Source organism: Pelophylax lessonae, assembly GCF_965119305.1.
Source record: "Pelophylax lessonae genome assembly, chromosome: 4".
In the NCBI taxonomy this organism is placed as follows: Eukaryota; Metazoa; Chordata; class Amphibia; order Anura; family Ranidae; genus Pelophylax; species Pelophylax lessonae.
The window spans coordinates 667,728,211-667,752,700 of NC_138771.1; the positions used below are offsets into that span (position 1 = coordinate 667,728,211).

Here is a 24,490-nt window from a genome sequence, read left to right on the forward strand (position 1 = left end):
CGTTTTTGGACGGCTGGTGACACCTAGAGGCTTTTTTCAGCTATGCAAGTATTATTTACATTCTTTCGAAAAGACCTCAGGGTATTCTAAAACCTGGTTTTAAACCTGGATTTATGCTGTTTTACTGCCATCTAATGGACACTATAGCTATCACACCCCTTATTGCTTACTACAAAGTCCTCCTATAATGTTAACGTAAACCTCATCTTCCCAATGGGTGGATAAGGAGGCGAGTCATCCCCACCTTTTCTGTTTTTTTCTTTTTTTTTTCTTCATTTTTCCCTTTTTATACAAAATATTCAGGCTTTCCCAGGTTCAAATGGTTTCTATTATTGCACCAATTTTTTTTTTATATACTAATGGCCATATGTGATGTCCCGCGCTTGTACATGTTGTACCCACTCAGCCGATTGCCAGCCACCAGTCCACACAGTGCGGTCACTGCCCAGTTGTCTCCCACACTGAGACTCCCTTTGGTCTTGTTGTTCTACTGGCTCTTAATCAGCTGTTTAAGAGGACGATTTCCTCTACTTTTGTTGTTACTTTATCAGTACCTATTTGGTTCACTGATCCATTGCACTAATGTTTTCGTTATTCTGTTATTTTTAATTAAATATTTTTTATTATTGTTGATTATATTCGAGTCCATTAATCTCATCAGATTCATATACATAAAACCTCTCTCTCGGTCATGTGCTCAGCCAAGCCTCACCTGGACACAGGTACTAATTGTACCACATGACAGAGTCCTCTCTCTCCAAGGTGCGCCCTTATCAGCTTTGCAGACCTCCATCACGGTTGATGCCCTAACTAGGGTATTGCAGTTATCTACCACCCCAATAACCTGTCACCAGAGATCAAAAATCCCCCTTAAAAATTACTATTAAATGAATTTTGCATAATGTACAGGGTTTTAATTCCCTTAACAAACGTAGAAAAGCATTTCATCAATATAGACGCCATAACGCTAAAATCATGCTACTCCAAGAAACTCATTTTGCTGAAGGCAATCACCCAAAATTCTTCCATAAATCTTTTAATTAAGCCTTCTATACTACATTTTCATAAAAAAATAGAGTAGCGATTTTTATTCACAAATCATTTCCTTTTGAAGTGCAGGAGGTCTGCAAAGACACTGAAAGTCATTATCTGATTATAAAGGGGCGCATCTTGGGAAAGGAACTAACTATAGCCAACATCTACGCTCCAAATGATGTCTCATCACAATTTTTCCTAGATTTCTTTAACACTTTGGAAAACTATCACTCTTCACATATAATTCTAGGAGGAGATTTCAACATGGTCGCTCATCCAACCATGGGTAGAAGTAACCCTTCATCTGGGTCCAAGACATTCCCAAAAGCCCTTGAACGAAGACTTAGTAACATGCCTGGAGATGTCTAAATATAGGCTTCAAAGAGTTCACATTCTATTCAAACCCACACAATTCGTCTGCAAGATTAGATTAAATTTTTTGCTCACAAGTAATCCTAGCTAATTCTATCCGAGCAGATATATATCCATGCGTATGGTCCGACCATCACATGGTGATATATAACACAAAATTTATAGGTCTCTCCCCAACACCGTTCTCATGGAGACTTAACGACTCCTTGTTATCGGGCACTTTAGAATCTCAGGAGATCTCAGACACTATTACGGAGTTTTTCTTGTTAAACCCCACCAACGACACCACAATACCAAATACCTGGGTCACTCATAAGGCATTCATTCATCACTCTGGCGGTTAAAAGAAACAGAGAACGCACTAAAAAGATTAATGCACTCACCAAGGAACTACAACAACTATACAAGAACCACAATACCCTTCATGAACAAACGGTCAGACAACAAATAGACCATAAAAGATCTGAACTAAATAGTATTCTCTCTGAGAACGCAGAGATATCACTCAGATACTCCAGATCCAAATTCCTCCTTTATGGTAACACAGCTTCTACGATGCTAGCCAGGAAATTAAATCAATCAATCAAGCCCCCACATGTCTACAAACTAAATACACCTTCTGGTATGACTACCTCTCACCCCAAAGAGGTATTAAAAATTTTTGAAAAATTTTACTCAACTCTGCTTTCCCCACCATCTACAGAAGCACCGGCAAGTTCCCAAAAATGGTTTGAAGATATTCCAATCCCCTCACTCTCTTCCACTGATCTAGAACAACTTAATGCTCCTATTTCTGAAACCGAGGTGGCGCAAAATATTTCAGGCCTTCGGAACTCCTCTGCACCCGGTCCAGATGGGTTTACAGCCCTCTACTACAAAAAAATTTCCTCCACTCTATCTTCAAAACTAGCACAGTTATTTAACCACATTTTGCAAGGCAACGTCTTTCCAGAAGAAATGTCACTAGCCAACATGACGCTTCTCCAAAAACCAAACAAAGACCTCTCCAAAACGCAACATTTTAGACCAATATCCATTATTATTAATGACTTGAAATTATTCAGTAAGGTCCTACCCTCTAGACTGTCATATATTATCCTTAAACTCATATCTACATCACAGTCAGGATTCATCCCTAACCGCCAAATTACGGATAACATTAGACTTGCCTGTAATATTATCCAAGATGCAAATTTGTTAAAAAAACAACTCCTATTGCTAGGCCTAGATATCTTCAAAGCTTTTGACAGTGTATCCCGGGGATATCTTAGAACACTTTTACCTAGATTCGGTTTTACAGGAGAGTTCCTGAAAGGACTTATGGCCCTATAAGAAAATCCTAAAACAAGGATTAAAATCCCTGGTTGTAATTCCTCTTTCTTTCCACTGGGTAGAGGAACCCGACAGGGATGCCCTCTATCCCCGCTGCTATTCCCTCTCGCCATTGAGCCACTGTCAATAGCAATTAAAAACCATTCTGGGGTGACAGGATATAACAAAGGTTCTGAAACATACAAACCGAGTCTATATGCGGACAATGCTTTATTATTTATCCCAGACCCATCCTCCTCACTACCTAATCTGTTAAAGTTATTAGATAATTTTGCAGCAGTCTCAGGACTTAGTATTAATATGTCTAAATCAGTAGCATTACCAATTAATTTCCCAGAACCAGCTCTTATAAATCTGAAAACCATGTTCCCTTTTGTGTGGGCATCAGATAAAATCTCATATTTGGGTATCCAATTAACAAAAGAATATAAGTCACTTTTCCAATTTAACTTCCCTCCACTATTCACTAAAATATGCAACATGCTTAAAATGTGGTCATCCTACCAATTATCGTTTCTAGGTAAGATTACAGCCATTAAAATGACCATACTACCAAAATTTATATATCTATTTCGGGCCCTTCCCATATATCTTACAAAAGCCTATACATCTAAGCTCCAATCTTCACTCAACAAATTAATATGGGGTAACAAAAAACCCAGATATGCTAACAACATTTTATATCTTTCCCACTCCTCAGGGGGTCTAGGCCTCCCACACTTATGGACATATTATATCAGTGTAAGGTTAGCACAGATAGCGCAATGGCATAGATATATTTCTGATCTGCCTTTGGTGAGATTTGAGAAAGACTCAATACCCCCCTTCCATTTAGCAGGTCTATTGTGGGATGAGACGGTTCCAATAAGACAAATCTCCTCACGCAATACAATTATATCAGACACCCCTAAAATATGGAGACAGATAATTAAGAAATGGCCCCTCGCTTCGAAACCCCCATTTGGCACCTCATTCCTAGGTGACCCTAGATTCAAAGAAGCATTTATCACCCCAGAGCAGTTCACATGGTGGGAAGACAATAAATTAACCACAGTTTTTGACTTCTATGATGGAGGTATTTTTCATACGTTTGATAAATTAGTAAGCATGAAAGATATCCCCCATTCGGAAAAATTAAATTATGAACTAACTAAAGGATACTTTGTCACACATCACATTAAGCCATCAGGCTCCTCTCTTAGCATCTTTGAGCATATTTGTTTAAAGGATCCCACTGGAAGGGGTCATATATCCACGCTATACACTACACTTAATGCTCAGGACCCAGAGACAAAGCTAAAGTACATGGTTAACTGGGAAAATGAGCTACAAGTCTCTCTTTCTGTAGGAGACTGGTTATCTATTTGGCTCAATCTGCGTAAATCAACCAGGTCACTGGGAGTGAGAGAAACAGCGGTTAAACTCTTTACGAGATGGTATTACACACCCGAAAAGTTAAACAAGTTTTTCCCTGATGTCTCACCCAATTGCTTTAGAGGCTGCTCAGAGATAGGTTCACTGAAGCATATCTTTTGGGACTGTCCCAAAATAAAAAACACCTGGTCTTAGGTGTTCTCCTTAATCGAGAAGGTGACGGGAGAAAAGTTTGCTTTATCCAACCTACAATGTTTATTATTTAAAGGTATCCCAGATATATCTGCTCAACTCACCCGTCTGATTCACACCATCTGTGTCGCTATGTTATGGTCTATCACTAGACACTGGAAAGAAGCAGCTGTTCCCTTTACTCAAGTACTTAGTAGAATCGAAGATATCATATCAATGGAAAACTACCACCACACCATCACTAACTCCAAAAAAATATTTGATCTTAAATGGACCCCATGGTACCTGTATAAATGTTCTCTGGTCTCATAACAAGATTTTATTTAAACACAGACTTCTTACCAAATACAATATGTATTACTTTTTCATAAATAACAAGATCACAGCTCCCCCGATCCCAAGAGATGCTCAACGCGGGCACCTCCCCAAGAGGCAGAGGAGTTGCCCGCACCATGTATTAGTTCTAATATTTTTTATTTTTATTCTTTTTATCTTCTCTTTCTTTTACCTGTTTGTTTAATGATTCCAAATTTTGATCCAAAGTTTTATGGCAAATATCTTACTCAAAGTTACCTGACAACATTTGTACTGTTGAATTGTTGTTAATTCAGGAATGTATTTTACATCCAACCTTTATACTACTGTTACTTTTTTTGTATTTGACAAAACCTTTAATAAACGTTTTTAACCCCCAAAAAAAGAGCAATGCTGCTGCTGAAAGCAACACTGGTAGTTCTGTTACTGAGTACACTGCCTATGTACCTTTATGCCCCTGAGTGACTAGTACTTCCCAGCAAGGACCTGTGTGGTGTCACTCTAACAGGGAAATGGTAACACCCAATGTGGGCACACCTGTATACCATGGAACTGTTAATGCCACCCTTCAAGACACTTTGCAGTTAGATAAAGTGCCCCCACCTGGCAGCAACAATCTTTCCCAGTCTTATTGGGATTCTGTGGCACAATCCCAAAAGACCAATCAACAGTTAATATCTTTTTCATATGACATATCTGTCTATCCTGTAAGAGAGCAGGTCGTTTATGATTATAATGGGAGATCCACTGGAAAGATGACACATCACGTATGTTGGACTCCCTCTGAGATGAAGGTATTTCTGAGTGTTATCCCCCATCCAAGGACTGATCCCATTAAATTTGCAAAAGAGCTGCTAGGCATCCAGGCAAGCTACAATGCAAATTGGGGTGATGTGCTTCACATAATGAAAAGGGTTTGTGGAGACGGGGACTTTGATGAAATCCTCAGTAAAACTAATATTCCACAAACCCAACTGATTAAAACAGTCTATCCCCCCCCCCCCCCCTCAGTCTTGGACCAAGGTGTCAGGAGCGATCCAAGGACCAAAGGAAGATTGTCTGACTTACTACAATCACTTTAAACATGCCGTGGAATCAGCTGGTGGGGACATTTCTAACAGCGCCCTGTCATCCGTATTAATACACAGCTTCATTACTGGGTTAAGAGGAATAATCAGGGAAAAATTGATGAATGCAAATCCAGACTGGAGAGATAAGCCCCTCTCCTCCTTGTTGTCACTTGCAGCTGCTATTGAAAGGAATATAGCTGATTGGGAGTCACTGAAACCCCAAAGGATCTGCATTGTACAGTATGAACATTTGAAACGGCAAAAGCTCTAGATATAGCCAAAAGTGATATCGGTACTTTAGAAGCTTCTAAGTCAAATTCTGATGCTAGCCACCGCCACCTAGTGCTAGAAAACCAGAGATTGCAGGAAGAAGTTCATCAGTTGGTAAAAAGACTGAAGGATGCAGAAAATGAAGTAAAATCATTATCTGTCAGCTGCCAGGAGCAGCTTGCTCAGTCTTCAAAAAGAGTGGATAACAAAGCAACTGATTTGATTATGTCTGAATTCAGTGGGACATCCACACCTAATGTATGTACCAATAAAGATAAATCCATGGAAGGTAGGAGTTCTTACAAAATTGCCCCTATATCTTGTAAAGTACCAGAAAAAGCTTCTAATCTAGTTGGAGCCTTTCCAGTCGTAGCCATCGAACATTCTCAGTCATCTAAAACAAAGCCTTATGTTAAGAGATGCTGTACAACTTTAGATAAGATAAAATGTTATGGTTGTGGACTATTTGGCCACATAGCTCGATTCTGTCTATCACGTCCCATTGAAAAAGTAGAGAAACAAAATCCATATAGGACAACGAGATGTGATTTTGAAGTGTACTCAGCATGCTTTGCAACGTGGCCTAGGTGTAATAAGAATGAACAGCCTAGATCATGGGTCCCATTCCAAAATCCTAAATTAAAGAAGGATGAGAATGAGGAAATGATTCGGGATGGGTCTTTGAAAGAATTTCAAACTTACCAAACAGATTTTAAGGAATTGAATGGAAGACGTACAGGTTATTATAGAAAACATTCCGGTATTTGTGGTGTCTAGAGTTTGACTTTAACCACTTTACGACCAGCCGCCGCAGATGTACTGCGGCAGGCTGGCTCGTACAGACAAAGCCCCGTACATGTACGGCGCTCGTTCCAGGGCCCTGGGGTGCGCTCCCGCGTGTCGTGGCCCCGCCAATGGTCTGATTCGATTCAAAACTGATCAGTCATCAGGTCCAGACCCATGATTTTTGGCCTGGACCTGCTGATCGGTCCTGACCAATCACAGACCGACCTGTGCCTGTGAACTATAAACACAGGCACAGAAATGACCCTCTCTCTCCTCCCAAAATCCTTTTTGGATTCATCGAGAGAAGAGAGAGGATCAAAACGTGAGTACTGCACACAACACATACACACACAGGTAGATAGCCACATTTAACCCCCGATCACCCCCCCAAGTTAACCCCTACACCCCCTGTCACATTGCACACTGTATACAATATATAGCAGTTTTCTATGTTAATGTATTAGTTTGCCTTGTGACATCATTTAGCGCTAGCAACCGTTACTTTTAGGCTTAGGATACCTGCCACCCCCCCATAAAGATTTAACCTCCTGATCCCCCCTGATCACCCCCAGTTAACCCCTTCCCCCCTGTCACATTGCACACTATATACAGGTATATGGTGGTTTTCAGTATTCCTGTAATAGTGTGATTGTGACTTCAGTTAGCGCTAGCGAGTTAGTTTCTGTCCCAAGTAGGTTTAGGGTCCCTGCCACCCCCCCAATAAAGATGTAACCCCCTGATCACCCCCAGTTAACCCCTACACCCCCTGTCACATTGCACACTATAGACAGTATCAGGGGCGGACTGACAACTCATGGGGCCCCCGGGCACTAGGGGTTAATGGGGCCCCCAGGTTTAAAGATGGCCACCGCACGGCAGCCATCTTTTTTTTTAAATAACAAACATGTTATACTTACCTCCTCTGTGTAGTTGGTTTTGCACAGAGCAGCCCAGATCCTCCTCTTTTCAGGTCCCTCTTCTCTGCTCCTAAACCCTCCCTCCTGTCGAATGCCCCCACAGCAAGCAGCTTGCTATGGGGCCAGCCGAGCTGCAGCTCCGTGTGTCCATTTAGACACAGAGCTGTGGTTTGGCCCTGCCCCCTCTCTCTCATCATTGGCCAACTTACTTTGATTGAGAGCCGTAGAAGGGAATGGCGCTGCTGCTGTGTCTCAGCCAATCATGTGGCAGAGTCCCAGATGGCCGAGGGACTCGTGGACATCCCTGGACAGGGATAGGGCTCAGGTAAGTATTAGGGGGGCTGGAGAGGCCTCTGCACACAGGCTTTTTATCTTAATGCATAGAATGCATTAAGATAAAAAAAACCTTCCGCTTTTGCAATCCTTTAATGTGGTAGGCCCTAGTGGAGGGGCACCTAGCTTGGCGACATGCAGAGTGTCAGGAGACCTAAAGCTGGTGACCCAGTAAAGGTACCAGGAGCCTCTCATAGGCAGTGCCACCTAAACAGCATCATGGGCAAAGTAAAGCACTGTAGGCCCCTTTCTGGGAAAAGGTGGCCTGTGGCGTGCATAGTGCACTGTGGCACATAGTGGGTGTGGCTAACTAATGCCACATATTGGGTGTAGCTTTTTATTCTGATTAGAATGGTAAGTCTGATTTTTACAATTTTTTTTTATTTTAACTAAATTTAATATAATTTTTTTAATGTTTTTCACAACGTTGGTGGGTGGCTTTGGTGGGGTATCAGTCTCACTTTTGAGACAGAGAAAGGGACACATTCCCCAGTCCCTTTCTCTGTAGCCTCAGCTGCACTGCAGATGAATGAACAGGAGACAGAGGCTCCTCCCCATTCATAAACCGAAGCATAGTAAACACAGTTAACACAGTAAGTGATCAGTATCAATCACTCACTGTGTTCACTTAGAAAAGGAAGGAGCTGGTAAATTAAATTTTCCAGCCCCTTTCCGGCTCTCCATCCTGAGGTTCTCCATGTGTACCCCCAACTACTGCCAGTGGGAGAGGAAAGGAGGGATGCCGGCAAAGCTGTGGGGGTTGGAGGCCCAGGAAGTGAGAGAAATTCAGATCAGTGCCGCAGGTGGGGGAAATAACTGGAACCGATTCTTTGTGGCTCTCACTGTAGCAGCTGGAGCAGGAGATGTTGGCTTTCAGCTGCTGCAGTGAGAGCCACACAAGGTTGGTTCCACTAATTTCCCCCACCTGCTGCACACTGATCACCTGCTCTATCCACTTACCATCCTCCTGTTGGGGGAGGGTGGGTAACTGCAGCCCCCCCATGCACCAGTGGGATGGGGGTGTGAGGCAGTTGTGGGGGGATGACAGTTGGTGGGGGTGAGTCAGTTGGGGAGGGATTTCTTTCAATGGCAGTGTCTGTGGGGATGTTGGGAAAGTAGAGAATGGAAAGTGATGTCTCCCAGCTGGGAGGTAGGCAGTAGCTGAAAGTGATATCTGTTAGCTGGATGTATGAAGTGGCTTGGGGGTGATGCCAGCTGGGGGGAGTCAGGGGCTGAGAAGTATTCAGATATAATCAAAGACTACTGCGCTCATCCACTAATAGATAAATCAATAAAAAATACAATAGTATGGCTCAAAGAGAACAACCTCCTGTTATAAGAGATATAATATTAAAACCCCAAGCACTCTGTGTATGTCCAAATAATGTAAAGTTATTTTATGACCATTGTATTTACCCTGCGTTATCCAAACTGTGTTCAATCAAAAGTGTAAATGCAGCACATAAAGTAAACACTCTTAGGGCCCTTTCACACGAGATTACTGATCTGGTCCGCCTGTCAGTTTTTCAGGTGGACCGGATCGGATGCTCCATGTACCTCTATGGAGCAGCGGATGTCAGCGGTGACATGTCCTCTGAGACCCGCTGCTCTCCGATCCATTATGGTCTGTGAAATTTGGATGGATGGAAACCCTATTTTCCATGCATCTGGAGGATCGGATCGGATGCAAATGGACAGGTGGTCTGTTGTCATCCGATCTCACATAGAGGACAGGCGGCGATCTGACAGCTCCATCTCTACAAAGTAAGTCCTCACTCAGCGGGGATTGGTGGATCGATCCCCGCCGAGAAAAACTGAGTCCACTGAGCGCACCGCTTGTGTGAAAGGACCCTAAAGCTAAATTCACAGCTATGCATGTGAGGAATGCATGTAAAATTGCATGCCTTCCCAACAGGCGCAGAAATGTGCTGCACTTCAGCAGATGCACAGCAGTTCTAATAATTAAGGGCCCCCCAATGCATCTGCAAATGTGCGCTCCATACTGGACTTTTCATGACTTTTCCATGTTGCTCGTGTGTGAAAAACATGCTCACACTTGGTGGCACCTGTAGTTGTGAACCAAGCCTAACCATGAGTACATAAAAATAACAATAAACAGAAATATTTCTCTAAATGATCAATGTTCATATCATTGTACTTTCATGCATATAGCCTTGAAAATCATGATATGTTTATTGGGGATTATTAGGCCCCTTTCACACAGTTCAGATCCACCTGTCCGTTTTTTTTTTGGCGGATCTGAACGGTCCCCCCATGCATCCCTATGGGGCATCAGATGTCAGCGTAGACATGTCCGCTGACATCCAATCCGATCTGTCAAATCTGGACGGATGGAAACCCTATTTTCCATCCGTCCAGCGGATGGGATCGGATGAGAATGGACCGACGGTCTGTTCCCATCCGATTCCCCCATAGAGATGTATGGGGCTCTGACAGCTGTGTCTCCGCACACAGCACGGAGATACAGCTGTCATCCGCCTGCTCAGCGGGGAATCGGTGGATCGATCCCCCGCTGAGAAAAACGGACGGGCTGTGTGAAAGGGGCCTAATTGTGTATATAGTGTGTGTATATAGTGTGTGTGTATAGTGTGTGTATATAGTGTGTGTATATAGTGTGTGTATATAGTGTGTGTATATAGTGTGTGTGTATATAGTGTGTGTGTATATAGTGTGTGTATATAGTGTGTGTGTATATAGTTTATTTGGTGGGTTTACACTTTTCACAGCATAGAGTCTGGATAATACAGGATAAATGGAAAGAATAAACTACACATTATCTGGACATACAGAGTGCTTGGGGAAGGTTTATGTAGATAGGGATATGATGTGTGCCTGCTTAGATTTCTTACAGCTGGGGGGGGAGGGGGCTGCAAACTTTGCCGGCTCCAAAACACACACGCTGCTATTGTCACCCTTCTTGTCACATTAACCCTTCATATGGTACCATAAAAACTTCCCTCCTGACAGGACACTTTTCCAGACATTATGCAGCTTACCTCCCTATACCTACAAACTCTCTTCCTACATGAAGAATGAGAGTGCAGTAGCTATGCCCCTCCCCTGGGCTCTCCCATCACACGGCAATGAAGATGGGAGGGGGGATCTGAGTGAGAGAGGCATAGAGAAAGTGTGCAGACTGCTGGCTGTGGAGACAGAAAGGAGATTCAGAACTTCTAAATACAGACACGGCCGGGCGATGTATGTATTTCGAAGCAGTAACACTGCTGCTGACAAACCCCCGAATGAGCTGTAGTGGGACACCTTTCTAGAGAGTGTGACTGTCCCGGCTCATGGGGCCCCCTACTGGCCAGAGGGCCCTCGGGCATTGCCCGAAATGCCCGAATGCTCAGTCCGCACCTGGACAGTATATAGCATTTGTCTATATATCTGTAATAGTGTGACTTATGACTTGGTTTAGCACTTGCGACCGTTACTTTTAGGCTTAGGATATCGGTCACCCCCCATAAAGATTTAACCCCCTGATCCCCCTCTGATCACCCCCAGTTAATGCCTTCACCCCCTGTCACATTGCACACTATATACAGAATATAGCAGTTTTCTGTATTAGTGTGATTGTGACTTCAGTTAGCGCTAGCGATTTCGTTTCTGTCCCAAGTAGGCTTAGGATACCCACCACCCTCCCCCCCAATAAAGATTTAACCCCCTGATCAACCCCTGATCACCCCCAGTTAACCCCTTCATTGCCCTGTCACAGTGTCACTTTTATAGTGCACAGTTTTTTTTTTCTGATCACTATTATTAGTGTCACAGGTAAAATTAGTTAGCGTTAACGTCAGTGTAGGACAGCCCAGATCCCCGCCACATAGTTAGAAATATTAGTTAACCCCTTGATTACCACATACATACACACACACACATACACCTCCATTACTAGTATAGTATTTGAACGGATCAATATCTTTGATCTGATCAGAACTATACTAGCGTCCCCAATAGTTTAGGGTTCCCAAAACGCAGCGTTAGCAGGATCGACCACAACACCTGCCAGCACCTGCATTTAGGCCCTCCGCCCAGCCCACCCCACCCAGGCAAGTGCAGTAATCAATAGATTACTGTCACTTACAAAAAACACAACACACAAAACCGCTGCATTAGCAGAGTCAGGCCTGATCCCTGCTAGCATTAGCAGTTTTTTGGACGCGGTTGAAATAGTCCTTGACAACCAGGTGCTTTTTTACCTGTGAGTCACAGTACTGTACTTGTACATTTGGTTGCTAAAATGTCCAAACGTTGGTACAGTAGTGAAGAGGCCTACAGTATACTGACCATGTCAGATGAGAGCGATGGGGAAGCCTCACTGGCAGAATCAGGGTTAGTATATGAGCCTGTAGACAGCAGTGGCTCCCTGACAGATAGCTCTGACGACGGATGGGTCCCTGCTAAGGTCAGGCATACCCGACCCCATTCTGGAGTTGATGAGGTGCAGGAATGGCAGGGTGTTCGTATGGAGCAAAGTTTCAGTACTAGTGCCGCTCACACTTCTGGAGAACTGGCAAGCACTAGCGGCCTAGTACACCCTGGACCTAGACATACCAGCACTGCAGTATCACTTGGTGACGTGGCGAGTCCCATAAGTGCAGTTGAAGCTGGTGCGGTGGCTAGCACATGTAGTGTCCCACAGTCACTGCAAATTTGAAGACAGGCCCGTAGAGCCCATAGTGCCCTCCCTAAAGCGCTGGCATATGCTAATTGGCAGCCCACTGATTCTACAGCGCCTGTACTTCCCCCATTCACTGCCCAACCCAAAATTCAGGTGGAAACAGCCAATTTTACTCCCCTTAATTTTTTCGAGCTGTTTTTCATGGAAGCTCTTTTCAGATCTATTGTGGACCAAAGCAATTTATATGCTGATCAATTCATCGCCGCCAACCCAAATTCGTCCCTTGCCAGACCATTCGGCTGGAAACCTATAACGGTTTCTGAGTTTAAAACTTTTCTGGGCCTTTCCCTTAACATGGGCATAACTAAAAGGAGTGATTTGCGGTTATATTGGTCCACTAACCCAATTCACCATATGCGCGTGTTCTCTGCTTCCATGTCCAGGGCGAGATAAGAGCAAATTCTGCAATTCATGCACTTCAACGACAATGAATTCTGTCGTCCTCGGGGAGAACCTGAATATGACCGGCTCCACAAAACTCGGCCCCTTGTAAACCACTTCAATCAGCGGTTTGCAGCCTTTTTTACCCGCCAGTTGTCTGTGTTGAGGAGTCCCTGATTAAGTTTACTGGCCGCCTTGCTATCAAGCAGTATCTCCCCAGCCAGTGTGCCACATACAGAATCAAGCTGTATAAGCTGTGTGACAGGGCCACAGGCTATACAGTTAGTTTACAAGTTTACGAGGGAAAAGATAGCACTGTGGAGCCCCCCAACTGCCCAGACTACATAGGGAGCAGCAGCAAGACTTGGTGTAACCCTTATTCGGAAAGGGGTACCATTTGTACGAGGACAATTTTTATTCATGTGTGCCACTTTTTAGTCATCTTCAATTTCAAATTGGCGCATGTGGCACCGTGCGACCTAATCGCCGGGGCTTCCCCCAACGGCTTGTAGATGCCTGCTTGAAAACGGACAAAAAACTGACAAATTGCATGCAGTGAAGTGGAGGGATAAACGGGATGTTTTCGTTCTGTCCTCCCTTCACGCAGACACGACGGTCCAAATTCATACGGCAACTGGTGTTTTGGAGAAGCCCCTCTGTGTCCATGAATATAACCTTAATATGGGAGGGGTGGACCTCAACGACCAGCTTATGGCAACATACTTAGTTGCCCGTAAAGCCAGACGCTGGTACAAAAAAGTGTCTATTTATTTATTCCAATTGGCTATGCTGAACGCTTTTGTGCTATACAAAGCGTCAGGACAAACTGGATCCTTCCTAGAATTCCAAGAATAGATCATCAGTGCCTACCTGTATCCAGGAGGTGCTCCGGCCAAACTTCCCCTACCAGATGCAGTGAGCCGGCTGCATGAGAGGCATTTTCCACATGTCCTCCCGAGTACCCCTGCCAAAAGAAACCCCCATAGAAGATGTTGTGTCTGTAGCAGGCGTGGATTTAGGCGTGACACCTGCTATTATTGTCCCAGATGTCCTGACCAACCTGGTCTCTGCATTGGGGAATGTTTCCAACGCTACCACACACTAGTGAAGTATTAACGTAGGGTACAGCACGGCACAGTCTAGGGCACACTTACACAGGGTCTCGAAAGATGTTCGATGGCTATCATCATTTTGAGAGACCCTAATGTGGAATGTTACAGTTGAGTTAAAGAAAAAAAAAGTGTAAAAAAAAATTACAAAAAAAAATATAAAATAAAAAAGTCAAAAATAGTATTCGTTTGGGTTATTTTTCTGTTCTTACTCTGCTCTTCTACTTCTACTCTTCCTACTTTACTTTTACTGTACTTTGTTACTGTTTTTCATTGGTATCCATTTTTTACTTTTCAGGTACCAATGTAATCTTTTATTTCTATTCTATTGTTAAGCAGTTTGCCTTGCAGGTACACTCATCAGCTGCCACACTGATTTTATATATTCTGACACAAACAGTGTTTGCACTCAGCATATATGGAGATCTCTGATGGCAGCACTGTAGGACATGATTTCACCACCAAAGTTAAAGAAAACAATAGGTATACATGGAATTTGTCATGTATACCCATCATTAGAAAGTGGGTTTGGATGTTTTGGGTGGCTAATGATGGGTGTACTACACCTTTTCTGGAGGATATTTCTTCATCCACCTCAATCAATGTGGATGAAGGAATCTGTTGTTAGGTTCTCTTTTTTCGTTCAGCCCACAGGCTGCATGAAAAAAAAAAAAAACGACACTATATACCAAACAAGCAAACAAGGACCAGCAATGTACTGGTACGTTGCTGGAGTGGTTATTCCGGGATGATGCCTGAAGATTTAGGTATCATCTTTGTAGCTATCGTTTTTTATAGCCAGGTGTCGGCTTACATGTAAAAGCGATCCTAGCAGATAATTAGCTGCTAGACTGCTTTTACAAGGAGTGGGAGTGGACTTCCCCCTCTCCCCCCCCCCCCCCCGCCGGCTTCCGCGTTTTTTCTTAGACTCTCCTGTCCCACCGGTTAACCCGAGAGTGCAGCCAGTGGTTCAGTTATCTAACCATAGAGCTGATTGGAGACGAGAATGGCTCCAATCATCTCTATGGCCTAAGATACCAGAAGCTATGAGCATTTCATGACTTCTGTTTCGCCAGAAATAAACAGCGCCATTGGGAAATTGGGAAAGCATCTTATCACACTAATCTTGGTGTGGTTAGATGCCTTAAGGTCAGAGAAGAGATCTAGAGTCTAAAAGACCCCAATTTTTTTTTTTTAAAAAGAGTACCTGCCACTACAGATTGCTATCATAGGGGATATTTAAATTCACTGTGATAACAATAAAAATGATTAAAAAAAAAAAAATTAAAAGAAAGGTGTCAAAATAACATAAAAAAAATAAATAAATAAAAATCAAGCCCTCCTTTCCCCCCGTGCTTGCGCGCAAAGGCGCACGCAAGCGTTGGTCTAGTGTCATATGTAAACCACAATGGCAGCATGCATGTGAGGTATCGTCGCGAACGCCAGGTAGAGGGCAGTAATTCTTGCAGTAGATCCCCTCTGTAAGTCCAAAGTGGTAACCTGTAAAGACTTTTAAAGGCTTTTAAAAATGTACGTATCTTTTTGCCGCTGCACAGGCGTGCGCAATTTGTAAAGCATGTCATGTTTGGTATCTATGTACTCGGCATAAGATAATCTTTTAAATTTTACCAAACAATTAAGAATACCGTGTGACAAAAAAAATTGCAACATCCACCATTTTGTTTTGTAGGGCCTCTGCTTCTCTGCTTTAAAAAAATATATAATGTTTGGGGGTTCAAAGTAATTTTCTAGTAAAAAAAAAAAAAAATATTTTTTCATGTAAACAAAAAGTCAGAGAAAAGGCTTGGTCTTCAAGTGGTTAAAAGAGTGGGTGATGTGTGGCTAAGATTGAGCATAAAATGCCAGGACAGTTCAAACACCCCCCAAATGACCCCTTTTTGGAAAGTAGACACCCAAAGCTATTTGCTGAGAGGCATATTGAGTACATGGAGTATTTTATATTTTGCCCTAAGTTTCAGGAAAATGACAATTTGTGTTTTTTTTGGGGGAGTTTTTTTTACACAAAGTTGTCACTAAATGATATATTGCTCACACATGCCACGGGTATATGTGAAATGACACCCCAAAATACATTCTGCTGCTTCTCCTGCATACAGGGATACCACATGTTTGAGACTTTTTGGGAGCCTAGCTGTGTACGGGACCCCAAAACAAATCACCACCTTCAGGTTTTCTAATAGCGTAATTTGCTTATTTTACTTCCGCACTACCTGTCACAGTTTCGGAGGCCCTGAAATTTCAATATAGAAGAAACCCCCCCAAATGACCCCATTTTTCAAAGTATACACTCCAAGATATTTGCTGAGAGGCATGGTGAGTCCATGGAATATTTTATTTTGCCACAAGTTACAGGAAAATTATTATTATTATTATTATTATTATTCTTTTGTTTTTGTTTTTTTACACAAACTTGTCACTAAATGATATATTGCTCACACTTGCCATGGGTATAAGTGAAATGACACCCCAAAATACATTCTGGTGCTTCTCCTGAGTATGGGGATACCCCATGTGTGAGACTTTTTGGCAGTCGAGCCGCGTACAGGACCCCGAAAATTAATCACCGCTTTCAGGCTTTCTAAGGGCATAAATTGTTGATTTCACTCCTCACTACCTATCACAGTTTTGAAGGCCATGAAATGCCAAGATAGCACAAACCCCCCTCAAATTACCCCTTTTCGAAAACTAGACACCACAGGGTATTTGCTAAGATACATGGTGAGTATTTTGCAGCTCTCATTTATTTTGAAAAATTATGAAAAAAAAAGGAAAATGCATTTTCTTTCCTCTTTTTTCAATTTTCAAAACTTTGTGACAAAAAGTGAGATCTGCAAAACACTCACCATGCCTCTCTGCAAATAGCTTACGGTGTCTACTTTCCGAAAAGGGGTAATTTGGGGGGGGGGGGGGGGGTTGTGCTATCTTGGCATTTCATGGCCTCTGAAACTGTGATAGGTAGTGAGGAGTGAAATCAACAATTTACGCCCTTGGGATGCCTGAAGGCGATGATTGGTTTTTGGGGTCCTGTACGCGGCTAGACTGCCAAAAATTCTCACACATGGGGTATCTCCATACTCAGGAGAAGCAGAAGAATGGATTTTGGGGTGTCATTTCACATATACCCATGGCATGTGTGAAAAAAAATATATAATTTAGTGACAACTTTGTCTTTAAAAAAAAAATAAAATAAAAAAAAATGTAATTTTTACAAAACTTGTGGCAAAATATAAAATGTTCCATTGAATCAACATGCCTCTCAGCAAATAGCTTGGGGTGTCTACTTTCCAAAATGGGGTAATTTGGGGGAGTTTTGTGCTATCTTGACATTTCAGGGCCTCCGAAACCGTGATAGGTAGTGAGAAAGTGCAATGAGAAATTTACGCCCTTTGAAATTCTGAAGGTGGTGATTGGATTTCGGGGTCCCGTACACAGCTATGCTCCCAAAAAGTCTCACACATGATGTATCCCTGTACTCAGGAGAAGCAGCAGAATATATGAATATATTTTGGGGTGTAATTACACATATACCCATGGCATGCGTGAACAATATATCATTTCAATGACAACTTTGTGCAATAATTTTTTTTTTCTTTTTGTCATTTTTCAAACACCTGTGACAAAAAATTTAATATTCAATGAGCTCAACATGCCTCTCAGGACATTCCGTAGGATGTCTACTTTCCAAAAAGTGGTAATTTTGGGGGGAGGGAATTGAACTGCCCTGTCATTTTAGCACTTCATGAAATGAGATAGGCAGTCAGAAAGTAAAAGCTGCATAAATTCCAGTATTTACACCACAGTTTGTAGACACTATAACTTTTGCACAAACCAATAAAAATACGCTTATTTAGATTTTTTTTGTCAAAGATATGTAGCTAAATACATTTTGCCCAAAATATATGTCAAAATTTGAGTATATTGGATATTTTTTAAAAGTAGAAAATGTCATTTTTTCTCAAAATTTTCGCTCTTTTTTTATTAATATCGCAAAAAATAAAAAGCGCAGAGGTGATCAAATACCACCAAAAGTATGCTCTGTTTGTGGGAAAAAAGGACGTAAATGTATTTTGGGTACAGCATTGCATGACCGCGCAATTGTCAGTTAAAGTCACGCAGTGCCAAGTTGAAAAAGTGGTTAATAATCAACATATGTCCACCCTGCTTAAACACAAGCCTAGATGAGGAGCTGCTTGTGTGCAACCAGCCTTCCAGCTTCCAACAGAAACATTATAGAGGTTGGCTAAAAGCAGAATTAAGGTGGTTACACAATCTGAAAATGCTCTACTAATGCCACACAAGCTAAATACAGAAGTTATTACAATGGTATTAACATATCAACAAAGAGTCCTTTTCATAAGTGAGTCAATATTTTTTGGCTCAACATAGTGTAAGATATGTTCTAGAAGCAATGCCTATGCTAATATTAGCACACACCTAGACACACAGATGACCAGGTTGTGCCAATAAATTCCTCATTGTCTCACATTTCGTTGACAGTCATCTAAGGTCACATGATATGAAGAACTAATGTATATATATATATATATATATATATATATATATATATATTTTTTTTTTTTTACAGGGGATGCTGGTTACCCGCAGCTGACGTGGCTGATGGCTCCAATCAGGTACCCCCTGGGACAGGCATATATCTCTTGTGCTTCTATTACATGTCCTCTGAGATGGCTGCTCTACCTCTTGACCCTTGTCATCACTCCTGGGTGGAGCCAGCCTTAAAGTGACAGTAAATGTGGAACCCTTCAGGTATAACATAGTCAACATTCCAACTGTTTACTTGACCAATAACACTAACCTCCAATCCAAAACGTGTTCATATTTGAAGTAGTGGAGAGAGATGAGAACACCTGGCAGGTGTTTACTGGAGTCTGTGCCGCCTGTGTAATTATAAACATGAAAGCCTGCAAGGTATCTTATGGCAGTGGTTCTCAAATCCGGTCCTCGGGACCCACTAACAGGCCAGATTTTAAGTATTACCTTGGGGGATGCAGACTAGAATACTGCAATCACTGAGAAGCAAATGAGATCACCTGTGATGTAATTTAGTTATCTTGCAAACCTGGCCTGTTGGTGGGTCCCGAGGACCGGATTTGAGAACCACTGTCTTATGGTGTATGCAGTGGCGGCTGGTCATACGGGGCGCAGGGGCACCGCCCCCCCAATCTACATTTGGGGCGCCGGACGCATGGAGTTCAATGGGGCTTTTTTTTTTTCCAGCCATGTGATCAGAGCCAGAGGCTCTCACAGGCTACAAAAAAAGGGTGGGCTCTGGGTGCAGAGTAGTGCGCCCCCAGCCCACCTAGTTGTGGGACAATAGCGAATTTTCACACGGATCCTCCTCCTGGCCAATCAGGAAGCGGGTTTTGAGACACGTTTCCCAATTGGCCGAAAGGAGAAGCCATGCCATTGGGCATGGAGGAGGAGGGAGCCGCCGCCTGCTGCTGCATCCAGGCAGGGTGAGTGAGGGGGGATCCTGTCTGTCTGTCTGTCTTGGCTCTCCTCTCCTCTCTCCCTGCGGTCTGGGGGGGGGGGTTATGGTGTGCGGCCTGGTGTGGTCCGGGGGGGGGGTATGGTGCAGTCGGTCTATCCGCCCCCCCCCGGCCCATGGAGCACCAGCCGCCACTGGGTGTATGTATTTTTCAGAATATTAACATCTTGGATGGGAATCATGGCACGTACCCTGGGAAGCCTGTGGTGATGGGCTGTCTTGCGTCACAGGTGCGTATTCATATCTTAGCGTAAATGTTTAAATGTTTGTGTAAGTTGTGCCAAAATGTGTAACTTCACTCCTGATCTAGAAAAGACTGAAAGAAAAACTCAAGCTAGCGTGCAGTAAGATGTGATTGTCATGATGAAATGGCTTATCCATTGATGTCATTTTACAGGAGTGGTACTGCTTGCGGTTGAAGCTGGTAGAAACCCAACTTCATGACCTCCACTCATCTTCATTTGTGGCAAGTGGATATTTTTGGAGGCACAAGGCCAGAACTGGCCTTGATCGCCAACATGAACACCCTAGCACATCAGAAGTGGCTTGGAAGCTGAGGAGCTAGGCTGTGAGATTAGTGAATTAGGCTCAGAGTCACAGAATCATATGAGTCTCCTGAACAGTTACTGAGTCACAGAATCATGAGCCTCAGTTAGAACACAGTACACTGAAAGAACCAAAGAATCACGAGTCACCACCAGTAGAACAATACAGTAAATGAATGATCAGGTAGCAGCAGTGATAAGGTACAGACAGCCTATTAGTTCACACCATAGAAATGCAGTCCAGTTCCTTTTTTCCCCCTCTTTTTTCTTAACCTTAAATAAGGACATGTGCGTTCCAGTGCGTTTTTGGTGTGTTTAGGTGCGTTCCAGTGCATCTTTGATGTGTTTTAAAGCGATCAAGTTCAGGAAAAATCCAGCATCTTCTACTTTTTTTTCTGGAACTGGAACGCACTGGTGTGAACTATACCGCTGAAAACCATACAGCCTACTTTCCATGCGTTTTTTGATGCAGAAACAAAAACACTGGACTGCATGTGGTGTGAATTGGCCCTTAAAAAGCGAGTTATTGTTTTTTTTTTTTGTTAATTAAACAGTAAAGAAACCATTATGGGACACTGCAATAGTTATCACACAGAGCATCCAATTGATTACAACCCCAATCATAATGATTAAAAAGGAAGGAAATGGTTAAATACTCCATAGGTGATGATTTAAAAATCCAGTACAGGACATCAGTTTAGAATTAACCACCTCCCGCCCGCCCTATTAGCAAATGACGGCGGGAATGTGGTTGCATTATCCTGACTGGACGTTATATGACGGCGGCAGGATAATGTGCTCTGCGCGCCCCCGGGGCGCGTGAAGAGCGACGATCGGTGATGCGGCGTGTCACACTGACACACCCCATCTCCGATCTCGGCTGTCACGGCTGGTCACATAGTACACAGGAAGAGCCGTTGATCGGCTTTCCTCAGTACGTGCCTGACAGGCACGAGTAAAGGAGCGCCTATCTGCGGCTCTCCTGACAGGGGGGGTAGGCACTGGTAATCAGATAATTGATTACCAGTGCAGACACTCGGGAGGGGGAGGGGTGTGCCACTAGAACCACCAGGGATGCCCACCCATGACCCCAGGGATGCCCACCCATGACCCCAGGGATGCCCACTATGGCTACCAGGGATGGCAATCAGGGCTCAGGGAGCCCCCAGTGCCCTCACCATCAGTGCTGCCCACCAGTGCCCTCTCCAACAGTGCTGCCCACCAGTGCCCATCATTGCCATCTATCAGTGCCGCCCACCAGTGCCCATTATTGCCCACCAGTGCCGCCTATCAGTGCCCATCAGTGCTGCCCGTCAGTGCCAATCAGTGCCCACCAGTGCCGCCTATCAGTGACCATCAGTGCTGCCCGTCAGTGCCAATCAGTGCCCACCAGTGCCGCCTATCAGTGACCATCAGTGCCCACCAGTGCCATCTATCAGTGTCCATCAGTGCCGCCTATCAATGCCACCTATCAGTGCCCAGCAGTGCCGCCTATCAGTGCCGCATATCACTACCATCCCATCAGGGCCACCCCACCAGTGCCACCCCATCAGTGCAGCCTCATAAATGCCTGTCAGTGCAGGAAAAAATGTATTTATTTACAAAATTGTATAACATAAACAAAATAACTTTTTTTTTTCAAACTTTTCAATCTTTTTTTTTATTTGTTTAGCAAAAAAGAAAAAAACTTGCGGTGATCAAATACCACCAAAAGAAAGCTCTATTTGTGGGGGGAAAATGACGTAAATTTGGTTTAGGTACAGTGTTGCATGACCGCGCAATTGTCATTCAAAATGCAACAGAGCTAAAAGCTGAAAATTGGCCTGGGCAGGAAGAGGTGAAAGTGCCCGGTATTGAAGTGGTTAACAATGAATTGTATTTCTAGAATTGTCGCTCTCACTCTGACGTTTGTGGTGACACCTAACATGTGACGCAATCATCGCTTATGTACACGTGCACGCCCTACGCACGCTTATTCACATGCAGATATCGGGGTCAGTGGGGATCCTTTTAGTTTTTGTTATCACTTTTTTCTTTTTTTTTACCTAACAAGGATCTGCCAACCTTCTGTGAATCGCAGTCTTCTGATCACATCCTATAATAAGGTGGAGTCAGATCCAGAGTTTTGGGTCTCTTACTTGTCAGCCGACTCAGCAAGAGAACCGAAGAATCCATTCATGAATCCGTTCATTTCAATGAGTAGTTCCAAATGAACCGATTCACATAAAAGATCCAAACTTCCCGTCTATACTGAAAAATAATCTTCTTCCATCTGTTCTCTGATCTCCGTGTCCTATATTACTCATCCAGCCTCACCCTGTGTAGGAGGAGGTCACCCCTCCCCCACTGCATTCCTCTCCGGTGTCAGAGACTTTCAGTTTCGTTTCTCTTCTGCTGTCAGCGATGGCGTCTGCAGATCTGAGAGCTGAGCTGGAATGTTCCGTCTGTCTGAACATTTATACAGATCCTGTAACCCTGAGATGTGGACACAACTTCTGCCGGGTCTGTATTGATGGTGTGCTGGATACACAGGGGGGGTCTGGAGGATATTCCTGTCCTGAATGCAGAGAGAAGTTTCCGGATCGTCCTGCACTGCAGAAGAACATGAAACTACGTAACATAGCAGAGACTTTCCTGTCTGCTCAGCCAGGTCAGGAGAAAACTGGGGTCGTCTGTACTTACTGTGTGGACTCTCCTGTACCTGCTGTTAGATCCTGTCTACACTGTGAGGCCTATCTGTGTGAGAAACACCTGAGAGTCCACAAAAAGTCCCCAGAACACATCTTATGTGACCCCACCTTGTCCATGGAGAGCAGGAAATGCTCCGTCCATAAGAAGATCCTGGAGTATTACTGCACTGAGGATGAGACCTGTGTCTGTGTTTCCTGCAGTTTGGCTGGAGAACATCGGGGACACCAGGTGGAGATGTTGGATGAGGCTTCTGAGAAGAAGAAGAAGACGCTGAGGAATGTTCTGCAGAAACTTCTGACAAAGAGAGAGGAGACGGAGGAAAGAGTCCAGAGTCTGGAGGAGCACAGGAGGAAAGTAGAAGAAGAAGCAGCTGGTGACACCGAGAGAGTCACTGCCCTGTTTAGAGATCTCAGGAGACGTCTGGAAGACCTGGAGAAGAGAGTCCTGAGGGAGATCTCCAGGCGGGCAGAGCGGATCTCCATCTCCATCCGGGATCTGGAAATAAAGAAGGAGGAGCTGTCCAGGAAGATGGTGGACATTGAGGAGCTGTGTAACATGACGGATCCACTGACTGTCTTACAGGAATCAGACACAGGTGACTTGTGTGACACTGAGGATGGAGATAATGAGGACAGAGAGAGACATGAGGAACTCCTCCATGATGGAGGGGGTCTGGGTGTGGCGGGGGTCTTACACACAGGTTTATCTGATATAATAAGAGAGGTAAATGTATACTTCTATATACAGGGAGCTGCAGACATATTACTGGATGGAAACACAGCTGGTAATAATCTACAGATATCAGATGACAGGAAAACTGTATCCAGGTCAGATAGGAACCAGAATCACCCAGAAACACCAGAGAGATTCCAGGGTTATTCTCAGGTGATGAGCAGTCAGAGTTTCTCCTCAGGGAGACATTACTGGGATGTGGATGTCGGGGGGTCAGAGAGCTGGAGAGTCGGGATGTGTTACCCCAGTATAGACAGGAAAGGGGGGGAGTCACGGATTGGAAGGAATAAGAAGTCCTGGGGATTGCACAGGTATAATAATCAGTATTGGGTGATACATGACAGTGATTGGACCCCCTTACCCACCAATTTCTCCAGTAACAGAGTCAGGATAGATCTGGATTATGAGGCCGGGCGGATCTCCTTTTATGATCTGTGTGACCCGATCCGACACCTCCACACCTTCACCACCACCTTCACTGAGCCCCTCCATGCTGGGTTATGTGTATGGAGGAGAGGTTGTATAAAGATATGTGGGGGGAGGCGGGAGATTTGAGAACTCCGCCCACAGTCTGGTGATGTCAGACGAAGAAGTGGAATTCATTTAATATTCATCCAATAGTATATAGAAGTGGGTGTGGCTTCCTGCAAGTTTTTCTACTGTAAATAAATGTGAGATTTCTTACCGATCGCTGTGATTGGACAGAATATCTGTCCAAATAGTGGAGTACCAGGAACATGTTCCTATTGGTCAGTGAGAAATCTATCTATCTATCTATCTATCTATCTATCTATCTATCTATCT

The 24,490-nt window shown here is 43.7% G+C and overlaps 1 protein-coding gene across 1 annotated transcript in view; it reads left to right on the plus strand.

The window, feature by feature from the left end:
* LOC309553083 (uncharacterized protein) overlaps window positions 1-24,241 on the plus strand; it is a gene marked incomplete at its 3' end in the record, with an annotated part of 78,767 nt that extends 54,526 nt beyond the window's left edge. Inside the window, 3 exon segments of the mRNA XM_082253982.1 lie at window positions 19,994-20,062; window positions 22,574-22,608; window positions 22,611-24,241. Of these exon segments, the coding sequence (XP_082110108.1) occupies window positions 19,994-20,062; window positions 22,574-22,608; window positions 22,611-24,241 (1,735 nt within the window).
* Between the last annotated feature and the right edge of the window lie 249 nt (window positions 24,242-24,490).